Source organism: Anas platyrhynchos, chromosome 3, assembly GCF_047663525.1.
Source record: "Anas platyrhynchos isolate ZD024472 breed Pekin duck chromosome 3, IASCAAS_PekinDuck_T2T, whole genome shotgun sequence".
Classification (NCBI taxonomy): domain Eukaryota; kingdom Metazoa; phylum Chordata; class Aves; order Anseriformes; family Anatidae; genus Anas; species Anas platyrhynchos.
Window position 1 is genome coordinate 84926654 of NC_092589.1, and position 12657 is coordinate 84939310.

At 37.9% G+C, this 12657-nt stretch overlaps 1 protein-coding gene and 1 non-coding gene across 11 annotated transcripts in view; both read left to right on the forward strand.

Moving 5' to 3' along the window:
* The window catches only part of UBE3D (ubiquitin protein ligase E3D), an 83989-nt gene that overhangs the window by 8710 nt on the left and 62622 nt on the right, over nt 1-12657 (forward strand). For all 10 annotated transcript variants that reach the window (XR_005264663.2, XM_072036243.1, XM_072036245.1 and 7 more), the window contains exons 5-8: nt 5241-5310; nt 7869-7938; nt 8770-8878; nt 12010-12179. Coding sequence is in view for 9 of the 10 variants with exons in the window: in XM_072036243.1 (XP_071892344.1) it covers nt 5241-5310; nt 7869-7938; nt 8770-8878; nt 12010-12179 (419 nt within the window). In the remaining variant the exon portion in view is untranslated. The remainder of the gene's footprint in view (nt 1-5240; nt 5311-7868; nt 7939-8769; nt 8879-12009; nt 12180-12657) is intronic.
* TRNAY-GUA (transfer RNA tyrosine (anticodon GUA)) lies at nt 2973-3062 on the forward strand. Its single transcript is given in 2 exon segments — nt 2973-3009; nt 3027-3062. It is a non-coding gene; the product is annotated as a tRNA-Tyr (tRNA).

The window sequence follows — 12657 nt, forward strand, 5'->3', positions numbered from 1 at the left end:
AGTTCTGTCCTGCTGTCCGTGTCTGCAAGTCTTGCAGCTGTGGCCTCTTTGATTTCGTGTTCCATTGTTCTTTGAAAAGCAGAGGCTGGGGAGGGGAATGTAAGAACTGATATCCTGAAGGGATACCAGCACGGGAGAAGGAGATTAATCTGGATTAACTCTTGGAGTTATTTGACAATTGAAGTTATTTCTTCTAAGTATTCTTAAGAAGGCAGCTGAGTAGAAGATTCTGAATTTCCAACAGGACAATGCCTTCTGCCGCAGGTCCCCAAAATTAATTATCTCACATTTTAATAGTGTCAAAAGAGACCAGAGAACAATGGGAACAAAGATGGGAAGAGGCAGGGTGCATGGAATTCATATTGCCGCCCAAAGACAGTGTAGTGGTCTGCCCAACACGCTTTTTAAATTTGAGAGAATTGATTTAAAGGGAAGGCCAAGGAAGGGTTGTTTCTGAGGCAGAAACGTGATGAAAAGGATGTGGGACAAAAATGTTTTTGGGATATGGGACAAAAATGTTTTTGAGATATGGGTCAAACCAGGATAATAGTGGAACATTGGAACGTGGGAGGAGGCCATTTTCTGTCAGAGACACACAATGCTAGTTTAATATGATGGATTTTCACATTTGCTTTCTTAAACTTGTCCTGAAGTTGAGAATTCTTTCCTTGTTTGTGTCAGATCCTTCTTTCTACATCTTTCACACTTGTGCTGAATTCTAATTTCTGTGTTTGCTTATTTCTAGCATCATTCGATTGCCAAGCAAATGAGCAGAACTGTAAGATCAAGCAGAAGCTGGACTAATAAGGAAAAAAAACACTCATACTGAAACAGAAAATTCTTCCATAATATGAGAGTAATAGAAAGTTTCAGGCAAGATAGATTGCTATTGGCATAAATGTTCTCATTTTAGAGAATATTGTTGCAGTCTACCCCAGTACGAAAGTTCTTTTTTAATTGCATTGCAGTTCTTTGGAAAGTGTTTGCAACTGACCAAAATAGCAGGAATATACCAGAGAAGCTTAAACAAACTCTTGCAGCCTCCTGTGGGACCAAGACAGCATCCTTCCATTGCAAACATATTTCTCACATCTATTAGTCTTCCAGTGTAACATAGTTTTTAAATGTCACATGGTTCTGCAGCATCCTAATAGTATCTCTTGGGGAAAATATTTTCCCTGGTGCCATAGGGATCCTTAGGAACAGAAACAGAAAATACTAGGCTGGTGATCCACCTCCATCTGCAGATTGCCAGCAGCTGTAAGTTGTCAAATAGATGTATTGACTTAATTAGTCTGGCTAAAACTGTCACATTTTCTGTTGAAGCATGATACAATGAATTAGTGGTGTTTTATAGGTACGGTACTGCCCAGTTCCCAGCTAGCACCTGTAACTGTAGTCAGAAAAAAACATTGAAGTTGTAGCTTTCAGAGAAGTACTGTATATACACACTGTGCAGTATTTGTATCATCCTCAAATACTGTTTTTTACAAAAAAAGTTTCTTTGTCCTTGCTCTTCCCATTAAGCAAGTAATTTTACTGCATATGTTTGAGGGCAGGAAATGGGATAACTGTATATATATGAACCAGATGTTTTTTCTGATCTCTGTAACAAGGGAAGATGTAGCTCTCTGAAGCTTTCACAGAGGCTGTAGGGCTCTCCCTTGAGCTTTTACTTTTATTCCTGTTTTGTGGGGATGGGAAATTTGCCATCATGATGTACTTAGTTTGAGAGAGAGAGAGCAGAGAATCAGGACTTTCTGATCACAAGTTCAGATTCTGTGAGCCACTTCTTATTTTTTATGGAGCTACAGCAGTTCTTCCTGTTCATTTTGGTATTTGCATAGTACAAGTTAGAGAACTCTTGACAGGCATTGCCAGCATCAAATCCTTCATTTCTGATTGAGCTATAGCATGACTCTGAGAAAGATGCCCAGTACTGATTAGTACTTCAAATGATGGAAACTTTATCATTTTCCTTGATAAGCTGTTTCAGTGATTAATCATCGTGACTCTTTGCTGCCTTCTTATTAAATTAAACATACTAAGAATTGCAATTCTGTATCTCTTTTCCTTTCTAATATATATTTATTTTCCGGAAAATTAAAAAAAAAATTATTAAAACAAAAAAAATTTTTATTAAAAACAAAAATTTTTATTAAAACAAAAAAATTTTTGTAAGAGTTTTCCAAACTGTTTTCCAACTTTTTAACGCTCAGATACATTATGGAAATAATCACATTACTAATTCTGGGTAGTTATATTCTATTATTACCCTTATCAGCAATTCATTTACTCATGCATTCAGAAATTATATTTGTCCTTTGTTCTGTGCCATCTCATTAATAACCCATGTTTGGTTAGCTACCATTGTCTGATTTATTTTGGTTTTTGCTGTCTTTTGCTATTTTAATGTGTACTGTTAGACTAAGCATAACTTAATGAGCCAGACTGGTGAGTATAAGTCATCTGTCTCCTTTGTATACCTCTCCACTCTCACTAAGGCAGGAAGTTCTGACACCTCTATACACAGTAACGCTGCTCTAATCACAGACCACGTGTCCCCCAAGGCCCCTGAATTGGAATTGATTAAATAATGCATGATGATGCATTATTCAATGTTGACAAGGGTAATTGGACTTGGAAGCCTGTATAGACTGGAAGTCCCTGATCCAGGTTCTGAAGACAACCTGTAATGGACACACCTCAAAACTTGCCTTTGTACGATGAAAAGTGTCCCTAGGACTATTGCATATATTTTATGTAGCTCTTTATTATTACTGTTATTTTTATTTTTATTTTGTGATGTGATAGGTCACAGGGCACCACTTTGTGTTCTGGATGTTAGTCCAACAGAGCTATCTGGCATCACATTTTAAAAATTGAATATTGAAGAGTATGATGGTGGTGGTGAGTAAAATCTGTACTCCCCAGGAAGTGCACATGTATTCACTCAAATCAGCAGGCAGGTCCCTTCGATAGCTCAGCTGGTAGAGCGGAGGACTGTAGAGGTGCTGCCTGCAGGAATCCTTAGGTCGCTGGTTCGATTCCGGCTCGAAGGAGACAGCTCAAATTTTGAGCCAGCAACGTGCTCAGGTTGCCAAGAAGGCCCAACAGCCTCCTGGCTTGTATAAGAAACAGTGTGGCCAAAGGGCTAGGGAAATGATTGTCCCACTGTACTTGGCTCTGGTGAGGCCGCACCTCAAGTACTGTGTTCAGTTTTGGGCCCCTCGCTACAAGAAGGACATCGAGGTGCTTGAGAGAGTCCAGAGGAGGGCAACGAAGCTGGTGAGGGGTCTGAAGAACAAGTCTTACGAGGAGCGGCTGAGGGAGCTGGGCTTGTTCAGCCTGGAGAAAAGGAGGCTCAGGGGCGACCTTATTGCTCTCTACAGATACCTTAAAGGAGGCTGTAGTGAGGTGGGGGTTGGTCTGTTCTCCCATGTGCCTGGTGACAGGATGAGGGGGAATGTTGCGCCAGGGGAGTTTTAGGTTGGATATTAGGAAGAACTTCTTTACCGAAAGGGTTGTTAGGCATTGGAACAGGCTGCCCAGGGCAGTGGTGGAGTCACCATCCCTGGAGGTCTTTAAAAGACGTTTAGATGTAGAGCTTAGGGATATGGTTTAGTGGAGGACTTGTTCGTGTTAGGTCAGAGGTTGGACTCGATGATCTTGGAGGTCTCTTCCAACTTAGAGGATTCTGTGAATCTATGAGAACTGTGGCTCTCTTTTTCACAGGTCACAGAAAAAGACAAATGCAGAGTTTTTCCCCTAAACTAGTTTAATTTATGCTAAATTTAGATATTTTTGTGGACTTACATTGCTGTATGATTTCTTGAGTTGATAGTGATTTGTCTGGACTTTATCAAGCCTATAAGATTAATAGTTAATTACATATGGGTATGTTTATGCACTATAAAGTTGTTTATACAAAGACCACAAGTTAAAATCTGGTTTGTCTTCTTATTATGTTCCTGGGATTTTAAGTTTCATAAGGGTTTATTAAGTCAGGAACATCATTGTGTTTGCTTGAATGTGTTGCTTCCAGACCAGAGCCATACCGAAATACAGCCAGGTTAATAACCCAACGTAGAACCAGTTCTGGAGTTCCTACTTTGTCTTAAAGTAGGAATTATGCTTGTATCTTTCTACTGATCCTGAATTTAAGTATTAACACTGGAAATAAATAATAGGAATGTTACTAGGTCAGGTCACAGGTTGATGCAGAAATTAAATCTTTTTCAACGGGCAGCAATAGATGTGTAACAGTACGGCATGTATTGAGGGTTGTTTCTGCAGGTGTAGAGAATTGTCTAATGAGGTGTTATTATCCATGATTTTTGTATTTAATAAGCCCTTGATGAACATTGTTCTCAGAGTTTTTGAAGACTTTTTTGAACATACGTATACTTGTAGCATGAAAAATATTTTCCTGTGGTGAGGACTGAGCTATATTGTGCCTTATTGTGCCTTGTCTCTTCTTTTTGTTTGATTCAAACCAGATTATAATTTCACAACATGAGTTAATGACTATTAGATAACTTTCCATTGTTCAGCTTTTCCTCAGCGTTTGTGGCTTTATACATCTCAGTGATGACACTCAGTTTTCTGCCTTTCATGCTGTCTCATATTATGTGCATTCAGCCCACATATGGGAACTGTTCTGTACTTCTTACAATTAATTGTTGTCAGTACTTTTTTGACTTGAATTGAAGGAGAGGGATTGTTTGAGAAGTGAATCCATCACACCTTTCTGGAATATCGTATGTTATGTTCTTTAATTCTTTCCTAGTAACTCTGCATACTCTGGGGACCTTTTCTGCTTTTTGCTGAAGTGGGATTCCTATAAACCTGTCCACAGTGACTAGAACTTTTTCCTGAGTGGTATTAGTCACATTACAGCATAATATTTTGTGTATATATTTAGCAATATTTCTTGTATGCATTATTTTTCCCTTATCAAAGTTGAATTTACTTCATCACTTTGTCACTTGGTATTATGAGATTCTCCTGTTATCTATTAAAGGCTGTGCTGTGTGATCAGTAATATTGCCAGATTTTAAAATTAATGTGAAACTTGCAAGCATGTAGAAGGCTGTAATAGTCAATGCACATCTTTGTATACGTAAATTTAAAGATAACAAACTAAAGTACAATGTAAACTATATACTCTGGAGAGTATGTTAAAGTTCCTTTTTCAGAATAACTGAGCAACATTTAAATGACATTTCTTTATCCTACAGAAATCAAAAGAAAATACCAGAGTATTTTGTAAGCGCTGCAAGACCATGCTGGGAGAAACAATATCATCAGGTATGGCATGTACAGACTAAACTGGACTTGACTGCTTCAGCCAATGAGCACTGGAGGTTAAAAGCATTGGAGAAAAACAGTTTAACAGAAAAATGCAGGGCTGATTCCTGTGTGTTTGTGTTATTCTCTTCTGGAATAGATGAGATTGCTTTCACTGTTAGACCTTGAAAATGATTTACCATGGAGATTTTCCTTATCCTAGTTTCTCTGGCATATTAGTTGCAAAGCTTTGGAAGACAGGAAGAAAGATTCCAGTTTATTAGGAATCCCAGTAATAAAGGAGACCTCAAAAGTTACAGGTTGTTTATTTTGCTATCATTCCCACTGAATAATGGGAAGGTTAATTCAGAACTTGTTCAGCAAAGAACTAGAAGCTAAAGATATCATTGCTAACAGCCAGTCTGGTTTCATGGAAAGGAAATCTTATCAAAGAAACATGTAATATTTCTCATCAACTAATGATGAAATTATGAGATTATTGGTTTAAAAGCTGTCACTATATTGAGTTATTAGGGCTTACCTGAAGTAGTCTAAAGATAAGTCTCTGATGGTTTTTAAAATGCAGTTATTAACAGCAGAGAAGCAATGATAAGGCTGTTACTAGCAGGGTTCTTTCTTTCATTCTCCCTCTGCTCTACTGCAACAGTGTGAGTCCAGCTCAGTTCATAGAATATAAAAACTAAAGAAAATGCAAAGCCTGTTTCAGAAATAAGTCAGGAGGGAGACAGAAGACAGTTACAGAAGGTTCTGATTATCCTGTACAGAGATCTAAAAAGTACAGGCTTTAAGAAAACCACTTATAAGGTAATGTGTTGAAAACCCCTCAAAGCAAACTGTAATACTGCAAAAACAGGGGCTAGAAAAGAGCTTTACGGATTGTCGTGAATAAATATCTTCACCTAAGCCTTTAGCAACCAGCAGTTGATGTGATTGCAGGAAATGGGAAAAGGCAAATAGCGTGTAGACGTGCAAAGGAATTGTCCTGGACTTCGTGCATTGCTGAAGTTAGATAGCTTGTCAGTTGTTTCGAACATGTTTCATCGGTAGTGTAGGAAATTTACAGAGAGTTCAAAGAACAGGCACAAATTAATCAGAGATGTATAGCGAAATCTGGACAGAAGCATTTCTATGAGAAGAGTCTAGAGAGCAGGTTTGACTGTCATGCTTTGGTGCTTTCTTATAAGCAAAGATATCAGTGCCTTGCAGATCAAACTGGATTGAGATGGTGTAGCTGTGGAAGCCAGACCTGGCTTTGCCCAGATCACCCAACTATTGCTACATGCTCATAGGCTTTTTTTTTTTTTTTTTTTTTTTTTGGGAATTCCTACCTTCTACCTCTGCAAGCAAACATCTCCTCAATTTTCAAAGCCCATTCAGCAACGGAACCAATTCCTTGCTCAAGAGAATAGCTGGAGAGCTAGTATGACCGGCCTGGCTTCTTTTTCTCCTGTCTCTTAGATCTAGGCACAGCATGGAGCAGACTAGTATTAAGCTTTGAGGTAACATATAATTTCCTAACAGTGAGGATAATTAAAAAAGTATAATACTTATCTGGACAAGGGGTGGGACTGCCAAGCCTTTGGAATCTGTGTAATAGGATTAAGTGTCTTTCTGAAAAGCTTGCTTTCATCCGGTTTTAATGGTGTGTGCAGACAGAGGTCAAATGGGTCAATCCCCTTTACCCTTAAAATTTATGGAATTGATGAATCCTTTTTTGATGTTCACATGTTAAGGCTTAGTGGAATGAATTTATTATTCTGCATACTTGACCTGTTCTGCTTGCTCTCTGGTTAGGCGGTATTTTAGCTTAGACCCAGAGCTTCAGTGTGATAATCTTTGACCCGACTTTATTGATGAAGATTAAATTCTGAACTAAATTCTAAACCTCTTCCATTTAGTACTAAAAGGATGTCGTAGTGGAGCTTTTGGGGAACACTTGCATTGAAATTTGTAATGTATGGTTTGTATATTAGTGTTAAGTTAGTGCAATTTTGGGGAAGAGGTTCTATTCTGCTCTTTGAGCAAAGAAAAAAATTATTCCCTTGTGTGTGCTGTGTGTTATTAAAACTGTCTCTTGTGATTCACTGCAGCATTACTGAGCAGCAGAGGGTACTAAAATACTTATGTAAGCTATGCTGATCCCAGTACTTTAGGAAAGTTCTTTCAATTCATCTTTCAGGTTTGGCTTCGTAGCAGTGCATACTGGGCAAGAGTTAATTGGCACCAGCAAGCATTAATACATAAAACATTTCAGTCCAAGTGCTTTGGCTGTTGCTTACTTTGTTTCAAGTTGATTGTTCCTAGTGTTAAACAGGGATCAATATGAATGACGAATTGCTGATCATGTAATTAGCTCAGAGCAGTTTTCTTTTGGTGTAATGTATGTTTTCTGTTCGTGGTTGCTTCTCCTCCCACATACCAAAGCAGGAATTTGATCACCTGCTGAACCTCTTAATTGAATGCTGAACGAAAAATTATAGTATAGTGATACAGTGATTTACAGCTTAATTTTAAAAAGTTTGTTTTTCTGTTGTACTTAAACGTGTTTGTCACTTCAGATACTATTAAATACTATGTCACAGAGGTGATTGTACAACCATCGGAGGAAAGTTTCAGCACAATACCAAGGTAAAAAAAAAAATCAGATAACTTGCTCAGCTTTACATTTTGGAAAGGATGCTAGAAATGTAGGAAAATTCAGTTAATTCACTAATTAAGTATAATAAAGAAGTGCTATCAAGTTTTACATATTCACAGACTTAAGCATTTGAAAGATACTGCAGCCTGTATTCACTCATATAATTGTTTTTCTGTTTGCATGTTTATAACATCAAGAGAGATTGTACACAGTTTGTTGCAGTGTCCCTCTATTCAGACAATAATCCAAAATAAATAGTTCAAAAAAACAAGCATTTTAAATTTTCATGGCATGTGGTGACAAATTACGGAAATGGCAGGCTACATGACATAAAGTAAAACTTGCAGTATTTAATTGTGGGGTTTTTGAATTTTCAAGTAATTCAATTTGAAGTTAAGACTAAGATGGTACAGAATTTGATCTAGCTGTCTTCTATTATGCATTAGTCACGGGTCTTTTGTGAATTATATTCAAAATATGTGCATTGTTCTGAACTTTGCTGTGTTTGCATGTGTAAGATATAATAGGGAAAAGCTTTTACTCAGCATTTGACATTTGTTGTCAGTCAAAGTAAAGGATTTGGAGCAATTTAGTCTGCTGATCTGTTTAAAAAAAATCTATTAAAAGATTGTGTTGCAGGAAATAAGTGCTCTGGTTGGGGGAGAGACAAAGATAAAGAAGCTACATTTCTCTATAAAAAGTGATTACGGGATGTGGTGGAATTTACAATATGGAGTTTCTCATATACTTGCACTGCATTGGTATGAATGACAATGTAGTTGTTATTAAAACAAATAATATGTGCTCTAATTCTTAAACAGGTCTCAGTTTGTGCAGAGCATGGTTGCTCAGTGTCTTATGGAATTGTCATCTGCTAAAAGCACATTTAGATTCACTATAAAAGGGGATGATGGAAAGATCTATATTTTGGTAAGTTTTTTATCTTAAAATTAATGTATGAATCTCAGCTCATAAAACACGTTATTTATGCTGTTCAAGATTGTATGTGTGAAGAATTAATTCAATTTCTTGTGTTGAAGTAGTTCTGGACAGTTCAGTTCATGTAAGAAGCTTTCCCTTTTTTTTTTTTTTTAAATGTAAGCAAATGTACGTGCAGAAACTTTCTGATGTGTAGAGTAGTGAAAATACTGCAGATGAACCACAAACAGCACAGTGTTGTGGTTTAACTCTGGCAGGCAGCTATGCTCTATCCAGCAGCTTGCTCACTCTCCCCTAGTTGCATGGGGGAGAGAAATCAGAAAGCTATCGGTGAGAAAGCTCATTGGTTGAGATAAAGGCAGTTTGGAGGTAAAGCAAAAGCTGTGTTCACAAGCAAGGCAAAATAGGGAATCTGTTTGATACTTCCCAGTGGCTGGCAGATGTTCAGCCACTTCAGGAAAGCAGGGTTCATCACGCGTAATGTTTTCTTGTGAAAACAAATGCCATCACTCCACCACAAGTGCTCCACCACTCCTCCTTTCCCCCAGCTTTTGCTGCTGAGCAGGACACCACCAGGTGTGGGCCATCCCTTTGGCCAGCTTGGGCCCACTGCCCTGGCCGTGTCCCCTCCCAGCTTCTGGTGCACCCCCAGCCTCCTCGCTGGCAGGGCAGCACGGGGAGCAGGAAAGTCTTTGGCTCTGTGCAAGCACTGCTCTGCAGCAATTAAAACATTGGTTTGTTATCAGCATTATTCTCATCCTAAATCCAAAACACAGCAGCATAACAGATACTCTGTCCCAGCCAAAAATCAGGACACACAGAAATAGCGATGTTTTCTACTCAGAAAAATATAAAAAGCTTTAATTTTGACTTTGTAGTATATATCTCATTTTTCTTGCTTCAGTGTTTCTTATCTGTAATCACTACAAGTTCATCAAATTTTCTAGCATCTTTCACAAATACTTTCTTAGGTCAGCAAGAACTACTAATGTAGTCAGTACATTACATTGCAAAGTGAAGAGCAAAAAATAATAGCCAATTATATGTGATGTTCTAATGCTGCTACACTTGGTTAAGGTTTATATTTAGCTAATAACAGATAATTCCTCAAACTTCTAAGATGGATGGGGATTTGAGTCTGGAATTACTTTAGTACTTGGTATATCCAGAGACGTTTTCTTTTAACCACGTATAGGCAAAAATGAAAAATGTTGTGGTAAAGTTTGGAGTAGCTGAATACTAACTCCTGTCTTTCAGTAATGAATCAAAGTTGTTTTTTGGAGTCAAATTCAGCAGTGAGAGGGAAAGGAATGGGAAGATAATCCAAGAAAATAAATATGACAAAATGGAAAGACCTGTCTGTCAGACACAGATTCATGGACCATGTCTTAGAGGGCCTGAGCAGAAAAGTTTGTATTTGCCAAGTCTGGAGAAGAGGTCATTGAAACAATCAAGATGTGAGATAACGAGTACCTAAATTACTAATAAAGGTCTGTTAGACTGCAGTTGAGACAAGGACATACTCTGAACAAGCATTAGAATGCTACTGTCAAAAATTACATATCAACACTTGTGATATGTGAAGTACTTTCAGGATGACTTCATACATACAAAATCGGATGGCTTGGATACAGTTAAATGGATTAATTGCTTTCTCTAAAGCAAGCTACAGAAAAACTTTGACAGCTATAACTACATTGTTCCCTAGACTAGTTTTAAGGACAGTCACCTTCTGAAAAGCATCCCAGGAGGCTCCTTCAAAGGAAGCTGTTAACAATTTCAAAATTAAGGAACTTGGTTTAATTAAAGCTAAGTGAGGTGGTGGTACTGACCCATGTGTGTAGGGCATGTCTGTTTCATCAACATTTTTTCCAACACATCTTCAACACTCAGCTTAAAGCACCGTGTGTAATGGCCCTAGCTAGGGAGGTACATTTTGCAGTTCAGGCTGTGAATGTGTTCTGTGAATTACCAGAACAAAATCAAAACAGCCACTCACTAAGCTAAGTGCAGTTGCTTGTCATCGTTCGGGTGCATATGCTCAAGTGGTTATCCCTTCCAAAACATCTTTATCTCTACATCTCTTTCCTTGTTCACTGAGCTTTCACTGTGCTGTGCTGAGCCTTGGGCTCTGATAAACTGTGACATGTATGACATGTACTGCATGTCCTGTTAACAGTGGCTTTCTCCCTTCATGGGGGATGTCATATGTCTGTTACCTTGCATCAGGCAACTTGTTTTACTTGAAGTTGATTCGGTCATGAGAAACAAAAGATGATGGTCTAGTGAGCAGTACTGCGTAAAATCTGTTTCCTGTGATAAATATTTCACACACAAGCATTTTGTACTGGCTCAGGACTTGTAAAAATTAATTTCCATTGGTAACTCAGATCACTTCACTACTCTGGGCTATCAATAAAGGAGAAGCCTGACTTTTTTTGTACAGTGCTTAGCATCAAAGCCCTGAATCTAGCTTGGAACACTAATACACAATCACACAAATGTTAGATGAAATCCATGAAGTGATGCAAATTGTTCAGTTTTCTCAAAATTCTCCCCAGTAAATTCTCCATGAACTGCTGTGAGCAACTACTGATGAAGAACACCACTCCCCTGATCATATTTCATTAAATTTTATTTTCCAGATGAGGCTCTGTTACAGCCTTCTGTACATCCCAGCGTTACTTTTAGACCACATTAATTGCTATCTTTTTCTTTGCATGTCTTGGCCCTACCTGGTTATAACTATATGTTTTCTAAAAATCCTTACTTGTTGGCACTTCCAGTGGGCAGCCTTTCAATTTTCTGTCTTAAGCACTCAGTCATTCAACACCATATGCTCTACTAATTCCTTAAAATAAATAAATAAATCTTATTAGTGACTGTGATGTATCAGGCGTCGGTTTTATTAACTCCTGTTTTTCTTCTCCAGTGGCTGAGCAGACAGTGATAAGTAATAGTGAAAGTAAAATGTCAGCATGTTTGTTAATGCTTTCTTAGGAACTGTCAGAATGTGGCTTTCATATCAGCTGTTCATGGCACATCAGAGTTAGGATGACATCAATTTCAATTTCTTCCTTTACTCTGATCCTAAGTAAAATAAATTATTTCTTCATTTACAGATATGGCTTTTAAATTCTGACACATTGCTGGTGGAGTCTTTAGGAAGTTCCTCCTCCCACAATGTTTTTACGCTGTTTGGAGATACTTTCCTGCCTAACTCTGGAGCAGTGGGGACCTGGAATGCTGTCAAAGTTCTTTACCAGCCATGCGTTAAGAGCAGGAATAAAGAGTAAGTATAGCCTTTTCTGGCCTCAGGTCCTAATCTTTGTTTCATTTTGCTTTTTAGGTGAGCAATATTTCTTTGAAGTTCTTTGGACAATCCATTAATCACACAGGTGTACATACCTTCTGAACTCATACATTTATTTATTTTTTGAAACAAAATGCCAGAGAAATAACAGATTTAGCCAAAGAGAATCTGGTGGTTAAATTGTGGTGCAAAAATTTTAACACATAGACAAAAGAGTTATGTTGTACTTGCAGGCATATTGATAACTTGGGAGATGACACAAGTAGAAGTTGTTTCCCTTACACAGAGGAGTAACGTGCTTTTTTATTTATTCATTTTTCCCCATATTAACTCATGGTGTACTTAGAGCTTGGTCTATTGACAAAATATTTGCAAACCTGCTCCATTCTTAATATTTCTCCTGATTAAACTCTTCAATTCATGTTAACTTTTTTTCTTGCTTTCTTATAAGTAAGCA